This window comes from Petaurus breviceps, unplaced genomic scaffold, assembly GCF_028583685.1.
Source record: "Petaurus breviceps papuanus isolate PSGF00001 unplaced genomic scaffold, PetGlider_PUasm1.0 99, whole genome shotgun sequence".
NCBI lineage: Eukaryota > Metazoa > Chordata > Mammalia > Diprotodontia > Petauridae > Petaurus > Petaurus breviceps.
In genome coordinates, this window is record NW_027187465.1 from 21,678,797 (window position 1) to 21,701,427 (window position 22,631).

At 46.9% G+C, this 22,631-nt stretch overlaps 1 protein-coding gene across 7 annotated transcripts in view; it reads right to left on the reverse strand.

The window, feature by feature from the left end:
• SH2B3 (SH2B adaptor protein 3) overlaps positions 1–22,631 on the reverse strand; it is a 123,469-nt gene that overhangs the window by 93,569 nt on the left and 7,269 nt on the right. For 2 of the 7 annotated variants that reach the window (XM_069081477.1, XM_069081476.1), the window contains exon 1: positions 5,969–6,094. The exons of 1 other annotated variant lie outside the window; for it this stretch is intronic. In XM_069081477.1, coding sequence (XP_068937578.1) covers positions 5,969–6,025 — 57 coding nt within the window. In that variant the 5' untranslated portion in view covers positions 6,026–6,094. Of the gene's footprint in view, positions 1–4,304; positions 5,209–5,637; positions 5,840–5,861; positions 6,095–22,631 lie in introns of those variants that run through there. 4 more of the 7 variants (XM_069081479.1, XM_069081482.1, XM_069081480.1 and 1 more) reach the window with 4 other exon arrangements.

A 22,631-nucleotide genomic window follows, 5' to 3' on the forward strand; every position in this document is an offset into this window, starting at 1 on the left:
GATTAAGCCGTAAGGGCAGTGTTCCCATTTCACAACCTCATGCCAACCTGGGACGCCCTCATTCCCTAACAATGTGTCTACCCTTGGCCACTTTTCAAAGGATACTGGTGGCAAGAGAATTATAGCTGGCACTGAGTACCCCCTGCCTGCCAGCTTGTCTGACTTTGACCAGCTCCCAGCCAGACCTCTGGGGCATTCCTTTTGCCCATGCCAAAACCCTCCCAGTCTGCCATCAGGCAGATCATGCCCCCGCTGCCACCAGGTCAGGCAGAAGAGCAGTGTAAGGGTACCCAAAAAAACACAGCCCCTGAATGCTACCTATCAGCTCTTCCAAGGCCAGGGAGCTCTCCAGGAGAGGCAGTCTTGCCCCAGCTCATTCAAATGTCAGGGTACCCTGGCACCAAGTCAGGACAGGCAGGAGGTCCAAGGAGTGCTAAGTTGGCAGCAATGCCATCTGGAAACTGTCAACTTCAGGGAGCCAACTTGAATAAATTTGGCCAAGCTCTGCTATATTTTGATTTTTTTTAAAGAAATTTATATTTATAGGAAAAAGCACTGAGCCCAAGCCCCTGGAGGGATACTCCACAGTATATTTTGGGGAAGAAAAGGGAGATGTGAGAACAGAGAAGGGAAACAGACCTAATTCAGAGCACAGGATAGGACACTTTTCTTTCCCAGATCCTGGGAGCCCAAGGCATTTCTTCCTAAGATTCTAGGAATCCGTAGCCATCCACCAGCTCCCCCTGCCTACCATCATTCTTTGTTATAGCTATAACATAATGATAATAATGACTAACATTGACATAGTGCTTTAAAAGTTTATAAAGCACTTCATATTCATTGTTTCATTTGCTCCCCAAATACCCCCCAGAGGTTGGTGCCAGCCAGACTCAGAAACAGAGAAGTATAGCTCAGGGTCACACAGCTGAAAATTAGGGTTTAGAGACGATATTCTAACCCAAGTTGATTCAGATTTTCAGGTCAGGCATATACCACACCGGCTATTGGGTCAGAAATAACTTCCAAACCTTTCATCTATTTGTTTCATTTCAAGGTTGGTCTCTGTACCAGAGACTGGCTTTCTACCTACCTGCCCCGCCCCATTCTAACCTGCTTCACTAGAGGACCATGGGATTTGGAATTTGAAGGGGCCACAGGACCACCACACACTAAAGATCATGGATTTATAATTTATTAAATTCAATCTCAATAGAATCTGTATCTGCTTTCACAGTCATCGAACCACCTCCCACAGAGCCTGGCATACAGCAGGCTGCTTTAGATATCAATGGGATCTTGGAGATCACCTAATCAGAGCATCAGGGAACTTCAAAATTGAGAGAGATCCCAGGTGCCATCGAGGCTAACCCATACCTGCAAAAGAATCCCTACAATTCCAGTGGTAATTCAATCCCTGTTTGAATACTTCTGGTGATGGGGAACCCATTCCTTCTAGAGTTCCCTTTTGGGCAGCCCTCATCACTTTTAGGAAGACTTTGCTTACAATTTTCATCTTTGCAATTTCTACCTATTGTTCCCAGTTCTATGACACCTAACCCCTTCATTTTACAAATGAGGAAACTGAGGCCCAGAGAAGGGAAACGAGTAACTCAGGATCACATTTAGTTGACTGAAAACTAGAACCCAGGGTCTCCACCTCCACAGATCCAGGGCTCTCTCCATCCCACCACAGGGCCTCTCCTTTGTAAGTCATTGGGATAAAAACCCCTCCTCTTCCCCCCTCTCCCTTTCCTAACACCCAGGAGGTCAGAAATGCAGAACCTAGATTCAAACCCCAGCTCTGCTACCACCTTACACCATACTCTATGAGAACCAGACCAAGTCTCTGGGCCTCAGTTTCCTCCTCTGTAAAATGAGGGCCAATTTGCTGTCCCTTCCAGCCTACTCCCAGGGGAACTCCGAGGCCCTTTAGGCCAAGCCCCTCATTTTAGAGATGAGGAAAGAGGAGCCCAGAGAGGTACAGAGTTGGAGGGGACCTTTAAGGGCACCCAGTCTTAGCCTCCCATTTTATGGAGGAAAAAAGACTCAGTGAGGTGAGTGACTTGTCCAAGGTCACACAAACATCAAAGGTGGTATCTGAACACAGGTCTTCTTGAGCCCAAGCCCAATACCCCATTAATTACACTATGGCTCCTCCCAGCTCTAAATCCTATGAATTTATATGACTATAAATAGGAAGGTGGGGGGATGCCACCTTTTACCTCTGTCCAGAACCCCCGTTTGGACCAAGATGCCACAATAAAGGCTCCCTCCAAAGCAGTCCTGAAGGACTTTGAAAGGAGGGTACTGTCTTGCTCCCTCGTCTATAAGGCACTCTGAAAGTATTTGAGAGAGAGGGAAATCCTCTGCAATTTTTATCAGAGGCCCAGAATTTAAATTTCTGCTCTGGGAGATATTCCAGGATTCCTGTGGGGTCCACAGGGATAGGGCACCCATCTCCCTTGCCATCCTGGGACTGAAATGTGTGTTTTTTTTTAGGGCAATTGGGGCTAAGTGTCCAAGGTCACACAGCTAGTTTTTGTGTTAAGTTTCTGAGGCGGGATTTAAACTCAGATCTTCCTGACTCCAGAGCTGGTGCTCTATGGCCGGTGCACCTAGCCACCCCCGAGACTGAAATGTTTAAAGCCTCATCTGTGTTCCCTTAAACGTCCCCAGTGAGGGATGGCCCAGTCAAATAATGCTGGTTTGATTCCCCATCAGTGGCAGCTGTGGGGAGGGGCCCCCTCCAATCCTGGGATTCGGGGAATTGGAAGGGAAGAGTACAGGATCCTAGGTTTAGACCTGAAGGGACCTTGGAAAACATCTAATCCAGTTTCCTCATTTTACAAAATGAGGAAACTGAGTCCCAGACTTGCTCAATGTTGCCCAGCTTTTAAATGGCAGACAGTATTGGGTCTTTGACTCCAAAGTCAAGTTTTACAGGCTCAGACTACAAAAGACAGAGAGATAAGATCTTTCAGTAGAGTGCCTGTTCTTCCTCTAGGCTGATCCAAGACACTCTAGGGACTCCCCCTTCCTCTTCTTGAGGCCCAGCAGTCAGGCAGTCTGTCAGCAAACATTTAGGTGCCTGGGTACCCAAACCTCCCTCCTCTACTATCTCTGGGCTGGAGGGTGGGGGAGGTGGGAGGGAGTGGCGGTAGGGATAGGAGGGGAAGGGTGGGAGAACGTCAAAAGAGGATGGGGAAGAGAAACAAGGAAATACGGTAATCAGGAAGATGCACCCGGACTTCGATGATGATCGGCCCCCGCTCCAAGTTCCTCAAATCCTCAAATGTCCCCAGCCCCTTCCTCCCCAAACACACCAAGACTGGCAGGAGGGGATTTCTGAGAGACATACGACAGTCACCTAAAACACCCCACTCTGTGGGGAATGACCAAAAGCTTTTGACAACCTTCTCCCACGTTCTCTCCTGGGGAAACACCTTCGGTAACATACCCTGATCCACAGGCAGCCCAACCTGCCCTGAGAGACGCAGCTGTCAATTAGGTTTTGGAAAAGTGGGTGGATCCTGGGGAAAATAGTTCAGGTGCGCTTGGTGGGGGTGGGCTCCACCGAGGGGCTGCTAGTCCCAAGGACTTTCTTTCTTGGGGTCTCCTCTCCAAGGCTACCACTCCTACAAAGGTGCTTGGAGTACGGAAGAGAATTGGGAAGGGTGGTTGAGTGGAGGAAGAGCGGAGGGTCTGCCGAACAGGGTCCCATTCTATTCCCTCACCCCAGATTTATCTCCTTGTCAAAAGGAGAAGGGGCATAGGATAAGAAACCGGAGCTCCCCCCAGCCTCCCCAGTCTAGTTGAATGTCCCCGGGGGCCGGCAGACTATACTTTCACTTTCTAGAAACTCACGGCAGGGAAGACTCCCTCTTCCCAACAGCACACCCAACAAACAGCCTTCTCCCCGAGCCACGGACTGACCCTTTTGCCAAGACTTGGTCAGCTTACCTCCCTCACCCCAGGGATTCAGGATGGGGGGGGGGTGTTTAAAAAGACAGTGCCCCCCCCCCCTCCCGGAACCCATCAGTCCCTTCAAAACCCCCCCGCGCCCCCCCCCCCACCGGTTTGCAAACCCCTTCCGCCCTTGCCCTGGGGCTGTAACACGTGGGTGGGTGGGTGGGCGAAAGAGAGGAATGGGGTTCGTTCCCAAGTCAGAGCGCACTGGCCAGCCGCAGCAACCTAGCTAGGGGTCAGGGGGAGAAAAGAGCGAAAACGGAGGGCTCAGAGAGCTGAGGCTGGGCACAAGCAGATGAGGGAGTGCCCACCACCTTGGGGGCATCAATCCCACGTACCTCTTGTCTTCCCTGTCCCCCCGAGGCGGACTTCTCTCTAGGAGCCAGGTTTGGGGAGCCTTACCTGAGAGAGAAGCCGTGGGGGTGTAGCCGGTCCATGGTCTCACTTGTCACCCGTATCTTCTCTCACTCTCCAAAATCCAGTTGCCCCCTAAGCGCGCTCTCTCTCTCTCTCTCTCTCTCCTCACACACGCACACACATACACATACACACAACACACACTCGCGCGCACACAAACACACACACACTCACACTCTCACATCGGGCTCAGGAAGGAAACCCGGACTCGGAAAATGGCCAAGGTCTCATCATTTCCGCTGACAGCGCTTGACAGTTGAAGATGAGCCCCGGGGCCAAGCAAACTTTGCTGGGGGCCAGGCGGGACCCGGCCGCGAGCGGCGTCGGAGCTGGCCGCGAACAGCGGCCTGGACTGAGCCCTCGCTCGGGCCGGGAGCTCAGAGGAAGGCGGAGAGGACGAGGGAAGGAGCAGGAGGCAGCAGTGGCGGCGGCTCCGGCAGCGGAGCCCATGCCTCCCTGTCTGTCCCTCCCTCGGTCCCTCCCTCGCTCCCTCCCGCCGGTTACGTAAAAAGGATCATTACTCCGAGGGACTAGAGGCCAGGAGGACGGCAGGGGGTGTGTGCCAGGCGCGCCATGTCCCCTCCCCTGCCAGCGGTTACGGGCTCGGATTTGGGGCGCGCTGGGGCTGGAGGGGGGGTCAGTGCGGGTTCGCACCCCAGACCGAGAAGCCTAGCCAACACAGGAGGCAGAAGCGGATTCCCTGGGGCTCGGGGCCGGAGGGGAGGAGTTTGGACTGGCGCCTACGCCTCCTTCGCGAGACTAGGTCACCCCGAGGGGTTAGGATCCGCAGGGCCAAGGACCCCGGCTTCCCGCAGCACTTCCCTACTTCCCTTCACTCACCCTGGGGGGCGGGGTTTGGGAGTGTGCCCGGCTCCCTCCACCGAAGGCTGCCCCCAGCCCACCCACACCCCCAAGGTCCCCTTGGAACACGTGCCAGGGCCCCTGGGCCCTGAGAAACCATTGAGTCACCGCCCCCTCCCTGCAACCACCCGCGGCGCCTGGCTCCAAGTGCCGCTCGTCCGGATTGGGGCTGCTTCTAACCCAACACAAGCAAACCTAACGAGTCTCACATATGTCGCACTGGAAGGAATGCCAGAATTCCATTTTCCACAGATAAGAAAACTGAGGCCCAGGGAAGGGCAGGTTGACATACAGCTGATGGAATGTCAGAGCTGGAGTCCCGATCCTTGCTCCTTTCCCAATGCCTCGCACACGGTTGGTGCATAATAAATGTTTGTGGAACCCGCTACTCACTTTTCCATGTATAGAGGAAATAACTTAGCCGAAGTCCTTCGACCGGCCTTCAGAGCCCTACACAATCTAGTCCATCCGTAGTCTCCTCTTCCCCTACCTAGAACCTTTGCTCCAGCAAGGCCGTCTAGATTCTTCCTTCCCAGCCCTCCCTGTCTCGGGAACGAGTTTTCCTCACCCCTGCAGCCACACTCCCAGCTCACTCTCTATTGTCTTAGAGCACTTACTAAGCCCTGCTTGGTATCAGGACACAGACGTGCCCTTCTCAGACGTGCCAGTCTTCTCTCCCCGGGAGATTTTTAAATTTCCCCTCAGTAGGGGTGGTGTCTTCTACCTTGTGTTTTCCTCCCGGGCGCCTCACCCAGTGCCGGGCACATGGCAAGGTCTCCATGGACGCTCTTGGGAGGAAGGCACTCACGAAGGCTGCCTGGGTAAGTGGGGATGCTCCCCTGGGGGGAAGGGAGATAGTGTCAGGCGGGGGGGGGGGGGGGGGTGTAGCCTGTGCGCGCAGCTGTCCTCAACCGCATTCTGCACTGCCTTCAAGCGCCCCCTGCAGGGCCAGGCCCAAGCAATTCCACGAGCATTTATTTTGCTCCGCTAAATATGCCCCGATGGGGGGGGAGAGGGGAGAGAAGGGGGAGAGATCCAGAAATAATTAAAAACTAGCCTCGGTCTTCAATGAGCTTACATTCTCCTGGGGGTAGTCCAACTTGTAAACAGATAGGAAAACTGAAGATAATTTCCCCTGTCTTTTCCAGGCGGCGGAAAAGTTGGAAAACTTTCCAAATGGAGGAAATTTGGTTCCCCCGGGTTAGGGAGAGAATTAGCTTGCAGGGGAAGGGCTGGAGCCCCGACTTACAAGTCTGGGGCTCTGCAGTTCTGGGCAAGGGTTGTGTTTGGGAGCAGCAGATTAGGGGGAGCGCCCCACACCTGCCCCTCCCAGGGGCCGCCTTCCTGGTTTGGCGTCTGGGGCACCCACTGCCCCAGAGCGTCCCAGAGGTGGGGGAGGAGATGCGACTGAGTGGAGCCCAGGGAAGGTCCAGATGCTTCCCAAGGACCTGCCGAACACCCCGCACACTGTGCGGCCACTTTCATTTTCGTTTTTGAGTCTCTCTCAAGTCACTTCGAGGGACAGGGAAGCCTCCCGGTGGCATGTGCGTAGGATCTGAAGGGACCTAAGCGCAGGGCTATGCCACAAGACCTCCCTGATCCTCACCCTCCACGATCCCCACCTTCCAAATGTTGTCCCCGAGACTCAGCACCCGATCCTTCTCGCAGGGTGAAGACCGCCTGCCCAAGCTTCGGTCCCTGGCGCCCCACCGAGAGTTCTCCTGAGGGTCTGTCCTGGAACACCCTACCTCTTCAGCTTTGTTCCAGCGGCCCCAACTCAGAGCTTGCCTGCAATATTGACCTTGCTCCCCACCCCCGTCAGCTTCCTCCCGATGCCCCGATCCCCACATCTAGTCTATACAGAGATCCCTGGAGGGCTTGACCCAGATCGTTTTACCCAGGCCCTTCTCCGCCCCCTGCACTGGGGACGGCACTAATCGTTTTACCCAGGCCCTTCTCCGCCCCCTGCACTGGGGACGGCACCTTCTCGAAGGGCTGCCCCAGACCCAGACCCAGTGCTCAAGAATTTACTGCTCTCCTGTGGGAGAAGTGGGCCTTGGCCCGAAGCAGTAGGGGTGGGGGATGAGGGGCTTCGGTCAACTGCAGAAAAATCGTTGGGTTTGGGGGATCTAGAATGGAATTCTAATCCCTGTGTGACCTTTGGAAAGTCACTTAGCTGAAAGAAATCTCCCTTTCAACCTCTGTAAAATAAGGGGTCGGACTCTAGGTGACTTCCTAGGTCTTCCTAGGCCCCAAATCTTGTGAGCCTGTAATCAATTTTTTAACCAACCAAAAAGCATTTGTTAAGCACCAGGCACTGGGCATACAAAGACAGAAATGATGGCCTCTCAGGCCTGACCACTCACCTCTAGCCTAGCACTGTGTTGGGCTGTTCCTGGCCTGGTATTAACTGCTTATGTGACCTTGGGCAAGTCACTTGCTTTCTCAGATCCTGTTTCTTCTCCTGTAAAACCGTGGTGTTGGAGTAGATTACCTCAAAGACCTTTCCAACTCTGGATCTGAGATAGCATCATTTCTCCAAGCCAAAGAACAGAATTCTTTGACTTTGTGACAAATTGTGACAATATGCGAGGGCCTGGGGTAGAGCAGAGCACCTGGGGTTCAAAGTTCAAATTCCTACTTTCTCTACATGGATTTCCTTCCCCTCAGAGATTTCTACTTATCCTCCTGCCTCAGGAATCAAACAGTCCCAAGGGGGCCCCTTTGCATTTATTCCATGTGCATGCATTTTATTTTATGCTTTTAAAAACATGATTTTGAGAAGGGGTCCAGAAGCTGCCCAAGAGGGCCAGGACACAAAAGGGTAAGAATCCCTGACTAGTAGGGAATCTTAGTCTAGTCCAGGAGTGGGGAACCTGAGGCCTCGAGGACACATGTGGCCTTCTAGGTCCTCAAGTGTGACCTTTTGACTGAGTCCAAATTTTACAGAACAAATTCTTTTATTATGGGGATTTGTTCTGTGAAGTTTGGATTCAGTCAAAGGGCCTCCCTTGAGGACCTAGAGAGCCACATATGGCCATGAGGCGGCAGGTTCCCCATCCCTGGTATAGGAATTCTTTTCCTAATACATGTATGACCAAGTTTCAAAAATTAGAAGGCAACAGGAAACACTCCAGTTCAGATTTCCCCTCTGCTGGGTGACCCTGGGTCAGTCACTGAACCACTCGGTGCCCTGGGGGGGCTCTTTTAGACCTTAAGTCACGGAGGTGATGGGCTGTGTTGAGCAGGGTGTTGCCCCACTGAGTGCTCCCTACAGTAATAAAATCACAGGTCTAGTTAAACCTCCTTATTTGATGATTCTTAAATCTGTTTATTCTGCCCTAACTTCTCTGCTGACCTCCTGTCTCCTATCTCCAGCCACCTTTCATACATCCAGTTGCCGTCTTAAACGAAATGTGTCCAAAACTCAGACTTCCCTATTACTCTAGAGGGCATCATCATTCATTCTCCCACTCCTTCGGACTGGAAACCTAGCTATCACTTTCAGCTTCTCACCCCAGCCTGTCAATTTTCCCTTTGCAGCATCTCTCAAATTTTCGCTCTTCTCTCCTCCGGCACTGCCCCCACCCTAATGCAGGCCCTCAGCATCTCAGGTCTGGACTAGCTGTTGTTGAATCTGCCTGTCTAAACCATCTGCTCACTCTAGTCCATCATGGTCCTTGGATTCCTTCACGTCCCAATGAAAATCCCACCTTCTACAGGAAGTCTTTCCCAAGCCCTCTTCATTCAAATGCCTTCTCTTTGGTTTATTATCTCCTGTTTGTCCTATCTATAGCTTGTGTGTATACCTTTGTTTCCTTGTCTCCCTCATTAGACTGTAAGCTCCTGGAGAGTAGTGACTCTCTTTTGCCTCTTTTTGTGTCCCCAGGGCTTAACACAATGCCTGTGGAACAGCAGGTGCTTAAGAAATGTTTATTGATTGATCTATTTATGCTGTCTATAGCTTGTGTGCATGTGTTTGCTTATTGTCTACCCCCCTTAGACTGTAAGCTCTTTGAGGGCAGGGACTATATTTTTGCCTCTTTTTGTATCCCTAGAGCTTAACACAGTGAATGGCACATAGTAGGTACTTAATAAATGCTTATAGGCCAACTGACTATTTTCAGTCGAAGAAACTGCAAACGTGAGATGTTAATTACTCACCCTACTTAGGTCACAAAGGCAGTGAATGGAAGAGCTAGAATTTGAACTCAGGTCCTAGTACTTGACACTGAGCACTCTTTCCATAGCACCACACAGTTTTAGAGCTGGCAGGAACCTTAGACATCATTTAGTACATACCATTTTATTCGTTTTTCTACCTTATTTTTATTATCTTTTGTTTTTACATCACCTTCATTTCTAAAATTTATCCCTCCTCACTCTCCTATATAACCAGTCATCTCTTATAAAAAATAAATGAATAAACCAACCAAACCGACTTTACATATCAATCTTATCAGATAGTGTATGCAATATTTTATACCCACAGCCCCCTACACCTGCAAAATTAAGGGTGGGAAGTACCATTTCTCACCCTTTGTCTGAGGTCAAGTTTGTTTATTATAATTGCACAATATTCAATTTTAGAATTGTCATTTTTAAAAAGTCCCTTTGTTTTACAGTTGAGGAAACTGAGGCTGTCACTTTCTAAGTAATATGCAATGACTCTCCCAAGGCCACAGAGGTTGGTAAGTGACAGTGTCTAGATTGGGATCCAGGTCTTCCAACTACAAAATTCAGTGTTCCTGCCACTGAATTCTTTGTAAAAACTGGGACTCTACCAAGCAGGGACCTCCAGCTTTCCCTGTAACTCCAGAAAAGGGAAATGTTAAGAGGTCAGGGCTATAAACTTGCTGCTCCTTGTCTACCTTAGGGAAATGTGGGATCTCAGCAATGGAGCTGGGTCTGCCTGGCTTCAATTGCTGGCCCTAGCTGATTCTGGGCAAACAAGGACTGTTTTCTCTGGCATCTGTAGTAGCAAGCACCCCAGCGTCCCCAGGGTGGCTGCCAGCACAGGTTCTTAGATCTGCTTTGATAAAGGAAAGCAACTCAAAATGCGTTAACAAGCTTACTTTAATCAGTCAAACATGTATCGTTTACCTTGTTCAGGAGAAAAAGGTCAGCACCCTGAACTTCAGAATATACAGACAGAATTATCAAGACAGAAACAGATCAAGTAGATAGCTTTCAAACTGTCCAACTATTAAATCCATACCCAATCAACATCTGGGTTTCAACATCTGGTTTTCAAAGCCTGGATAACGGCTTCCCAGAATCCAGATCAAATCACAGAACACTTCTCAAAGTGAGCCCCAAAACAAAGCTACACACCAGGGCTTACATAGCCTTCTCCTGGCTCAGAGAATGTAACAACCTTATTGACTCACTGGCCAATCAAGAAGTATCTACAGAAAAACAAGCCTCCCACCCCAGGCTCCAGGTGCACTTTAGCCTAGGGGCAGGGAAGATCTTTAAATTTACATTCCCATTACATTCGGCCCTAAGATCTTTCATGCCCATAGCATAGTCAATTTACTTTTGAATCAGCACTAAACATCTCTTAGGTCACATTTTCAAGACACAGAACTAAAGTTACTAAAGTGGCCACTTGGCCTTAGACAAACACAAAGTACATTGCAGCATCTCATTTCCCACTTGAAAGTTAGAGATAATACAACTGCTCTATTCTCTGCTGGAGGTATCACACCACAGGTAAAAAGCTGGAGGAGACCACTTGGTAGGTATCCCTTAAATGCTATCTGAAGTCTATCTCCACTCTCCCCCTCGAAAACTCACCTCAGGTTCCAATGAGTAGTATGACCTCGGGCAACCAATCAATCAACCAAGAAATATTAATTAAGCACTTACTGTGTGCCAGGATCTATGTAAGGCAGTGAGGCCCCAGAAACAAAACAAAAGACATTCTTGCCTCCAAGAGTTTACGATAAAGGCTCCCCCAACTCCAGCACATCCTGTGCTCCCCTCCCCCCACCTCTATCCCAGCCCGATATCTTTTAATCTTGTCCTGTTTCCTTCCCTTTCTCCTAGAATTCTGGGTCTAAAGGAATGGGAATTCCCATCCCCAGAGAATTCCATTCTCACTGCAGCCAGGCTGTGGTCACTATTTAAGATGTCAGGGTGCCATAAAACTGCCATCCAGGATTCTTGGAAAAGGCAGAAAAGATGGTTGGGTCCTTGGGAAATGAGCCCTCCTGAATGAGAATTGTATGCTCTTGCAGAGGTCCTCAAACCCTGGTCATTAATGCCCTTCCTTTTCGCCATCTGAGGAAGCTGGAATCTGGAGGATTTAGGTGATTTACTCAGGTAGGATTTGTATCTGAGTCTTTCCTGGCTCCATGTTCAGTGTCCTTTCTGCCGGCCAAGGTGGTTCCTTGACTGGTCTTCCACTTTTCCAGATTGCGTTTAAGTAGCACTTAAAGATTTGCAAAATAGTTTACAAATGTTATCTCAGATTGTCTTTTTGCCTCTAGTGCTTAGTGCTTGGTACATAGTAGGCTATTAATAGAGGTTTATTGATTGAGAGGTCATTTGATCCTCCCAACAATCTTGGGAAGTAGGGTGCTATTATTATCCTCCATTTTACAGATCAGGAAACTGAGGCTGGGAGAAGTTAAGTGACCTGCCCTTGATCACATAGCTGGTGAGTGCTGAGGCAGGATTTGAACCCAGGTCTGTTCTAGCCCTGAGTCTAGCCCTTTATGCCACCTAGCTGCCTAGGTGGCTCTCACTTTGGTCATCTTCCTTAGTCATGATGGAGAAGAAGCTCTCACAGAAGGTATGCTTAGAGTTAGAGGATGTAGGGTCAATATTTGATGCTGCCTTCTTGGCTGTGTGACCTTGGGTAAATCATTCAAACCCTCTGGTTAATGGTCTCCTGGGTTAGTGTCCAGCCTACTTGATGGAGGCTGATCCAGTCTATGTTTAGTATTTGAATGGTACAGTAGTCTTAGACAATGGCTCTGCCTTAAAGATGAGAATAGTTATAGCTGACATTTATATACCTGTCCCAAGGTATACCTGACCAGGTATCCCCTTGACAACATTTCTAGTCTCTGCTTGAAGATCACCAGTGACAAGGGACACATTGCTTCCAGGGTAATCCATTCCACTTTGGAATACTCCTAGTTTTTAGGTAGTTTTTCCTGACATGCCTAAATTTGCCTTTTGGTGACTTCTACCCATTGTTCTTTCTTTTGGGGCTAAACAGCATAAAGCTCATCCCCCTTCCTAATGATTTTTCAAATAAAAGACAGCTAGTATGGCCTCTTCAAGTCTTCTCATTAATTGACAAACTGCAAAGTACATAGGACTAGGCAGCTGGCTATTGGGTTCCAGGATATTGGGATGCCACCTACTGTGTGCTTCTTTGAGACTCACTTTTTTTTATTGTTTTGTTTTGTTTTCAGTTTCCCCCTATAAAGCAGTAGAATTGTCCTAGACCATTTCTGAGATTCCTCCCAGCTCTGGGCCTTCCCTTTAAATCAAGGCCTATTTACTGAACCATTCCTATGGGCAGAGAGAAGCTAGATTGTGGAAGATACAAAACAATTTAAGACACAAGCCCTACCTTCAGTGACCTGACAGCTTTTAGGTGGGAATAAGTATATCAAGGGAGAACATGTTAAATACCAAAAGGGAGGTACAGATGGAGGCTGAAAGATTCCTAGGACTTAGAACTGGAAGGAATTTGAAAGATCATTTAGTCCAAAGCCCTCTTTTTACAGAAGAGGTAACTGAAGCCCAAAGAAGAGAAGTGACTTGTCTAAGGTCACATAAGCTGTAATTAACAACAGTAATAAGTGAGTCAGAATTCCAGGGAAGAAAGCAGCTCAGAGTTTTCTCCACATCTGGCTGATGGGGCCCCTAGCTTCCCGGGGAAGAACATGACCTTGCTGTGGTATTTGCTAAGGATAACCGGAACAATTTTTTTCCCACTTGGGCTCCTGCCAGGTAGGAAAGTAGGTTACTGAAGCTGAGCTGTTAAGTAGCTTAAGTGGGTTCTCCAGGGGAGGCAGCAGCAATGGAGAAACAGGCCAGAGAACCTGGGAAATCGATTTCCCTTCTGTGTCCCCATCCCAAGCCGGCCTGATGAAAAACAAAGAATGTGCTGATCCCATACATGCAGGATTGTAGGTTTAGGTCTGCAAAGGACCTAGTCCATCTATTCTAACCCCTCTTATTTTACAGATGAGGAAACTGAGGACAAGAGGGAAAGATCAGGACTGGACCAGGACTTGTCTGACCACATGCATGGGTCCAGAGTTAAGAGAGGACTCCTTAGGGAGAGGGATAAAGTGGAGTCGGCCTGGTGGTAATTATGATTATAATAAATAATATTTAAATGCTCTGTACTTTGTTGAATTTGATTCTCTACACAAAGTAGGCATTATTGATCCATTTACAGTTTGGGAAACTGAGGCACAGAGAGATGAAGTAATTAATGGAGGATCACACACTTAGTAAGTATCTGAGGATCAGAAATCAAGTCTCTCACTGGAGCAAAATACTATATGGAGAACAGGAAAGTTTGTTCCTTCAGAAAAATACACCCCCCACTCCTTGACCCAGCAATCCCAGGACAGGGCACATATTCCAAGGAAGCTAAGGACAAAATAAAGGTCCCTGAAACACCAAAAGACTCGTTTTACTGCCACTTAGCATTTTATGTGGTAATAAAATGCTATAAACAAAATGAATCTCCTTAGATTGGGGACTGGCTGAACACACATTTAAATGTAATGGCAGAGTTTGGGGTCCTAGTGGGTAGAATGTGGGAACCTGGGGTCAGGGAAACCTGAGATGGAGGGAATTTTGCCCTAGACACTTGTTAGCTATGGCATGTCATAGCCTCTCTCTCTCTCTCTCTCTCTCTCTCTCTCTCTCTCTCTCTCTCTCTGTCTTTCTCCCTCCCCCCCCCACTCTTCTCCCTCTCTCCTCTGTCTCTGTCTCTTAGAGTTGTTTGGGATCAAATGACATAATATATGGAAAGCACTTTTCTTTTTTAAAACATTTTTGAAGAATTTTTTTTTATCATTTCATGGAAAGTGCTTTTCAAACCTTAAAGTGCCATAGAAATGGCACTTTTGTTAGAAGTGTCAGCTATTGTTATTAAGAAATTTAATAATTAATATATATTCAATAAAATTCAATATTAAGTAAGAAATTCAATAAGAAGAAGTTCTGTAAGAAATCACAAATATTGAGAATTTAGAGAAACTCAGAAAGACTTGCATGAGTTAAGAGTCAAGTATAAATGAAGAGAACAGTATGCAACAACTCTAATGATGTAAATAAAACCAACACAATAAAGCAATGAAGTTCAAAGTAAATTCAATAACCAATATTTAATTGAGGTCAGATGGTTAGGGATGCCGAACGTAACGGCACAGGGACTTGGATGGAGGGCTGGACTTGCAATTGGGAAGACCTGGGTTCTGATTCTACCTCGATACTATTGGCTGGATCTCAAACAAGTCACTTCCTTCCCTGGACTTCATGTGCCTCATCTGTAAATTGAGCGGTTGGATTAGATGGCCCCTTTCCAAGAGAATTCTATGATCCTGTGATTTTGTATTTCATAAAGACATGAAGAAAAATGGAGAGAGAGACAGAGAAAGAGAGAGAGAGAGAGAAGGAGGGAGGGAGAGGGAGAAGAGAGAGAAAGAGAGGGAGAAGAGAGAGAGGGAGAGAGGAGGTGAAGGACAGAGAGATAGGGAAAGGGAAAGAGAGAGGGAGGGAAGAGAGAAGGTGAGAGAGAGGGCAAGAGGAGAGGGGAGAGAAAGGAAAGAGAGAAAGGGAGAGGAAGAGAGGAGAGGGAGGGAGAAAGAAAGGGGAGAAGAGAGGGAGAGAAGGTGATGGAGAAGAAAGAGAGACGGGGAGAGAGAGGAGGGGAAGGAGAGAGGAAGGGAAGGAGAGAGAAAGGAAAGGAGAGAGGGAGAGAAAGGAGAGGGAAGAGAGAGAGAGGGAGAGAAAGAGAGGGAGGAGGAAGAGAGAGGGAGGGAGGAAAAAAGGAGAGGGAGGAGAGAGGGAGAGAAAGGGAAAGAGGGAGAGAAGAAGAGGGAGAAGTTAGAGAGGAGGAGGAGGGAGGGAGGGAGAAGGAAGAGAGGGAGAGAAGAGAGAAATGGATAGATTGATGGATATTTATATAACAACTTTATATATTATTTATAATAGCAGCTAGTACCTTCTATTAATTTGCGTATATTCTACAAGTGAGTCAGTATAGTGGATAGGGAGCTGGCCTTGAAGATGCTGGTTCAAGTCCTGTCTCTGATACATACTCACTGTGTGAGTAAGGTAAGTCATTTAACTTCTCAATACTCCAGGTAATTCTTTCAGACTTTAAGTTTCAGAGTCAATCAAGAAGCATTTATTAAGCACCTTTGGTGTGTTGGGCACTGTGCTAAGCACTGTGGACAGAGAGGCAGGGCACAAAGCAGTCCCTGCTCCCAAAGGAGCTCCCATGAGAGTGAAAACATGCAAACAACCATCTACAAACAAAATACAGATAAATTGGGGGAAATCAACAGAGGGAAGAGACTAGCTCTGTCTCTGTCCCTTTTCCCTCTTTATGATTTCACTTGGTGATCTCATCAGCTCCCATGACTCCAGTGGGGGACTATCCCTAGTTGTACGGATCTGTATCTGGCCAATGGACCCAGATGGCTCCAGAGGCGAAAGCTCCAGGCTGGTGACCTTACATAGCCCTGCCTCACTTAATGCCAGCTCACTGGCAAGTCACGACATCGTTTTCCTCATGTCATGGTCCTCTTCTAGGATGAAGGACAAACAATAACAATAATGTTCTCTAAGCAGATGCCTCTCGGTCACATTTGTCCAGCCCTGACCTCTCTGTTGACTTCCAGTACCACATGTCCAACTTCCTGTTGGACATCTTACACTGCATGTCTCCCAGAAGCCTACCAAAAGTCCCGGAAATGCCAAATGCAGAGACCTTGTCTCGGTCCTTTGCCTTCCTGACTCTGCAGACTTTGGCACTGATGATCACCCTCTTCTCTTCTTTCTAGGTTTTCACGACACTTCCCTGATCATTGGTGACTTTGGAGACAGTGGTTTCAGTTGAATGATTAGGTTGGGAGCCAGACTGCAGAGGTAAGAAGAGAGTAAGAGGAAAGGAAGCAGGGGCATATATTGTACATGGACTTCTCAAGAAATTTATCCAGAAAGGGCAGGAGAGATACAGAACAATAGTAAGTAGGGATGGATGGATGGAGTGAGAGGTTCTTGAGGATGCAGGAAGGATGGACAAGGTTGTGGGCAGTAGGGAAGGAGCCAGGAGACAGGGAGAGAGTGAAGATAAGTGAGTGGGAATGATAGAGGAGACAATCTCCTGGAGAAGATGGGATGGAATGGGGTCACATCTGCAGGCAGAGGGGGTTTGCCTTGGCAAGGATAATGGCCATCTCTTCATGTGAGACAGAGGTGGAAGAGAGAATGTCAGAGGCATCTGAAAGCTGGGCCTGGAGTCAGGAAGATCTGAGTTCAAATCCCACCCCAGACATTTACTAGCTGTGTGACCCTGGGCACTTCACTTCACCTGTGTTTGCCTCAGTGTCTTCAACTGTAAAATGGGGATAATTATAACACCTACTTTCCAGGGTTGTTATGAGGATCAAATATGATAATTATAAAGCCCTCAGCACAGTATCTGACACATAGCAGAACTATATAAACATTAGTTCTTTTATTATTATTGCTATTTTACGAGTGACATAAAATGAGGAGGAAGAGAGAAAATGGCCTCAGTTTTTTCAGTAAAAGATGAGGCAAAGTTCTCAGCCGAGAGGGTAGGGCTAGGGAGAGCTATGGGAAATTGGAGGAGAGATGAAAAGATTTGCAAAAGGGGCTATTTTGAATGGGACAGCGAGTCAACGAAGGAGGTATAAAAGTGCTGCCAGGATGATGCAGCATAAATCTGTCGGGGACCCAGTCAACGTGGTTGGGTGATTTTTTCCTCACTTGGAATTCCCTGCCCTTATAAAACTATTTCAGGTATTGTGCAAAAACCCAAACCCAAACCAAAAAAACCCCCAAAGATCGTTCTATTTCCTGACATATGCGTATGTTATTTCTCCTGTGCAAGCTCCTGCAGGACAGCGCCTTTTTGTTTTTGACTTTGTATCCCCAAATCCAGCCTAGTTTCTGGCAAGTAGAGGGCATTTAGTGAGTGCTAATTGATAAATAAATACTGATTGACCGGCATTCACAGTCACCTACTGTCTTCGGGTGGAAGGTCAGTCCCTGAAGCAGGGAGTTATTGAGGCTAGAGGTCAGAAGTCCGCGTTCCTCCTCCCACACAGCTGGGGCCCCGGGGGCGGGAGCTGGGGTACGTCTTCAGTCCAGCTGTGCAGCCCAGATACGGCCGGGGGACCTGCAGGGGAGTCCGGGGAGAGCCGAGTCTCCGGCTCATTTAAGTGGGCCGTGGGCGCCCCCTGGTGGCAGCGAGGAGCAAAGCGCTAGACTCATTAGCGTTGGAAAAGATCTCAGAGATTGGAATTTCAAGAAATGAAAATTGTAGGGAAGTGAGCCTGACTTCGATTCTTGACAACATTCTGATGACCATGACAACGAAGAGAAAACAACAGTGACAACATTTCAATAGCACTTTACCCACACGATCTCTCCGAAGTTTTCCATTCTTAATGTTAAGTTAAACTCTACTGGCTACTTTTCCACTTAGCCCATGTTACTTCTCAAGATTTCATACCCCAGGTTCAAAAGGAAAATGCTCCACCATCCAAGACCCAGTTCAGCTGCATACTCTTACAGCAGGCTGCTCCCTCCCACATCCTCCCTGAAAAGTCCCTGGTATTTGCCATGGGCAAGATGGGACGCCCACTCCAGACAGGTCTGGGCACATTCTCAGAATTCCAGGCCACCAGAAAAGAATCCTCTCTGACCTCCTAAGCAGTTGTGATGGTTAGAAGTCCCTGGAAGACTCTGTCTGCTCCATAATCCTTCCCCACTGGTGCCCAAAATAATGTATTATTATTGAGAAGAAGGATATCAATAAAAACAAAAAATGGCATATTTAGACTTGACACCAGGAAAAATTTCCTCCTAATCAAAGCTATCTCAGAGTAGAATAGGCTGCCTCTTTCTGGAACACCACTCATCAGCTGCTTTTTGGGCATCTCAAACTGGATGTCTCACACATAGGGCAAATTCAACATGACCAGGACTGAACTCACTATCTTTCCCTCCAAACCCTCTCATCTTCTGAATTTTCTTATCACTACCGTGTTTCCCCGATAATAAGACCTATCCCGAAAATAAGCCCTCCCCTTACTGTGTAAGATTCCTCTAAAATAAGCCCTCCCCCGAAAATAAGCCCTATTGAGATTGCTACTGTAGTGAAGGTGATCCCCTGCGCCCCCGAAAATAAGCCCTATTGAGATTGCTACTGTAGTGAAGGTGATCCCCTGTGCTACACGCTACATTACGGTACCCTCTGTATGCACCGTCCCTCCCCCCTGAAACGCATGCCGCGCTCCGAGCTGCATCCAATCAGAGCTGCAGCAGTGAACGTGTCATCCTGTTCTTTATTGAATTCATTATTGAATAAAGGTACATTTTTTTGTTCACATTTACCTGTTTATTAAAATTGCTGTCAATGTTCATTAAAATAAGCCCTCCCCTGAAAATAAGCCCTCTGGTGTTTTTCTGTCCAAAAAATTAATAAGACAGTGTCTTATTATCGGGGAAACATGGTATCAAGGGTACCAGCATCTTCCCAGTCACCCAGGCTCGAAACCTTGGTGTTATCCTCAATTATTCATTCTCTTTCAACCCCCCAATGCAATCTATTTCCAAGTTTTGTCATTTCTACCTTCAAATCTTATATTCTTTCCTTCTGCCCCCTATACTGTTTCAAGCCCTCATTATCTAGCCTCTGGACTATTGCATTAACTGCTGATGGGTCTCCCTGCCTCTATCAGGAATGAGGAACTTGCAGCCTCGAGGCCACATGTAACCCTCAAGGTTCAAGTGCAGACCTAGAAGGTCACCGGTTCCCAACCCCTGCTGGTCTCTCTCCACTGAAGTCTAACCTCCACTCAGTCGTCAGAGTGATTTTCTGAAAGAACATGTCTGAGCACATGAAACACCTCCCCCTCCCACACACACTCAATAAATTTGAGTTGCTCCCTATTGCTTCCAAATGCTTTTTAAAGCCCTTTATAACCTGCCTTTTCCTACTTTTTTCAAGTTTTCTTACATGGTACCCCCTTCCACGGACTCTAGGGTCTGACCACATTGGCCTTTTTACTGTTCCTCACATAAGATACTTTTTTCCTGGCTAAGTTCCTTTTTTAAAAAAAAATTAGTTTTATTTATTTTTTTGTGTATTTTAATTTTCAAACTGTCTTATTCCTTCCCTCCCCACCCCACACTAGAAAAGACCAACATTTGACACAGATACATACATGTGTGTATGTACATATACCTACATCTATATAATATATTTATAAATATCAATATAATAAATATTAAATATTAGTATATTGTATAATAATGTTATATACCATGATATAATAATAATAATTAATATAATAAAATATAAAACCATACTATACATCCTTCTATTTATCAGTTCTTTCTCTAGAGGTAGCTAGCATCTTCCTTCATAGGTCCTTTGTAGTTGACTGGACTATTTATAATACTCAGAATAACTTAGTCATTCAGAATTTTTCTTTGAACAATATTGCTGTTACTGTAGATAACTCAGTTGCTTTTTATTGGCAGTTTCTCATGCCTAGAACATTCTTCATCCTCATCTTTGACTCCAGAATTCACAGAATTTTTTCAAGGTTCAGCTAAAATCCCACCTCCTGCAGGAGACTCTCCCACTGTCCCCTCCCCCACTGCTAGGGATTCCTTTTCAGAGGACTTTCCACTTACACCATAGGCTTCCTGCATGTACCTTGTTGTTTGCACATCCTCTCCCCTGTAAGACTGTAAGATCCTTGAGGTCAGGGACTGTTTTTTTTTTTACTTTCTTTGCACCCCCAGCACTTAGCACAGTGCTTGGCACATAGTAGGCCCTTAATAAATGATTGATGTTGACTTAGGAGTTAGTGGCATCTCTTCACTGGAGGTCTTCAAACTTCTTTTTTTTTCTGAGATATTTGGGGTGAAGTGACTCACCCAAGGCCACACAGCTAGTAAGTGTTAAGTGTCTGAGGCTGGATTTGAACTCAGGTCCTCCTGACTCCAGGGCTCTATCCATTGTGCCCCCAAGATGCAAAGATTCTATAATAATGGTTGATTTTTTCATAGAACTCTTAAGTTTTGCATGCAATAGCTCATTTGAGTCTTTAAGTGGGTGATCAGGTGTAGTTTGGTCACATTTATAGATTATTTCTGATACTTCCTTTTCTCATCAGTTTCACTGATCTACTTTTCTGTTTTAACCAAAAGAGCTGTAATAGGAGGACTGGTCAATGAGGATCTGTTCCTCAGAGCAAGCACATTTTCTGCCTGATGCCAATCCATGTGGAAGCATAGCAAGCTTGCTTCTGTAAATTCACAGTGATGGGAGCGACCCTTTCTCCCCCTGCTTCAGAGCATGGGCAAATATTCTCTGACCATTTCCTATGGGCTTCACGTATAGTGACAAAAAACCTTTTAAATGAGTGATGCGCTGGAAGGAAGTTTGTCTACAAAAGGCTAGAACAGAGGAAACTTTTCTTTTTTCCCTGGTGGTTTTGAGTGGGAAAAAGAAATACTGTGTGTTTCTGGGTTGGGGCGGCCTGCCACCTGTCACCTTCTCTCCCCTCTAGGCTGTCATGTAGTCATGCTTGGAGTTGCCTGTTTGCTGGGGTTTTTCCTTTTTTTTTTTTTTTAAATTCTTTCCTGATCTTAGATGAATGAGGATCAGAGATAGAATGGACCAGGTGAATTTGGAAAATTGGAAGAACAATCAGAGGTCCAGAAGCTAGAGGCCATGACAATGTCTGCTGGTAGCTACTGCAGCCAAATCCAATGACAGACTAGCACTAAGGAGTGACTTGCTTGAGCCAGCCCAACAGTGAATCAATCACATCCTATAAGCAAAGGTAATGACTTGTCGTCAATGGGCTATGCCAGTCCCAGAAGTAAACTGGGTGGGGAGAATGTTTGGTGACCATCACATTAAGTTTGAACCCATGGAGAGTCTATGGGGACTGAGATGGTAGAGAAGAGTGTTTCTGGTCTGGGACATTTTTGTAGTTCAGTTCTTTGTATATCTTTTCAGTAAATAGATCTTTGTAAAAGCTAATTGTTATTCACTGGTCAACTGATATCGAAGAGACTGTAACTGGTTGATTTATATTACAGGAAACACACAGGATGGAGGGCTCAAGAATGAGCCTACTAGGAACCCCCTCCAACCCTTCAGTGTTGCCCTAGAATCTAGTGGGGAGCACGAGGAACCCTACTTTTGGGAACCAACCCTACTAGTCTGAGTGTGGGCTGGGAGACTGAGCCCAGGGTCTGTGCTACATAGAAAATAACTTTGATAGTTACTGCTTCACTACCTTTTTGGCATCGAGGACATCATTTTACTGCTCCCTAACTGACCCTTTATCCCCCTCCCCACAGACCTTCTCTTATTCCCTCCAGCCTTCCACACCTCCCTCTCCCTGATTCCTCACAACTGAGGACCTTGCCTCATTTTTTAAAAATTATTATTATTTTTTTAAGCAATCGGAGTTAAGTAACTTGCTCAAGGTTACACGGCCAGTTATTTCTGGGTGTGGTGCTGAGTATCTGAGCCCGGATTTGATCCAGATCATCCCGACATTGGAGCCAGTGCTTTCACTTGCTGAGCCACCTGGCCGCCCCTAAGCAATTGGGGTTAAGTAACTTGCTCAAGGTTACACGGCCAGGTGTTTCTGGGTGGGTGCTAAATGTCTGAGCCCGGGATTCCATCTCCAGGTCTTCTCAACACTGGAGCTGGTGCTCTTACTCGCTGTGCTACCTGGCCGCCCCGCCTCATTTTTTTTTAACTGAGAAAATTATTTTGTACAAGTCTTTCCACATTTTTCTAAGATCATCGAGTGCATCATTTCTTATAGCACAGTAGTACTCCTTCACAATCATATACCACAACTTGTTCAGCCGTTCCCCAATGGATGGGCGCCACTGCAATTTCCAGTTCTTTGCCACCACAAAGAGAGGTGCTATAAATATTTTAACATAGGATAGATAGATAGATAGATAGATAGATAGATAGATAGATAGATAGATAGATAGATAGATAGATAGATAGATGATAGATAGATAGATAGATAGATAGATGATAGATAGATAGATGATAGATAGATAGATAGATAGATAGATAGATAGATAGATAGATAGAT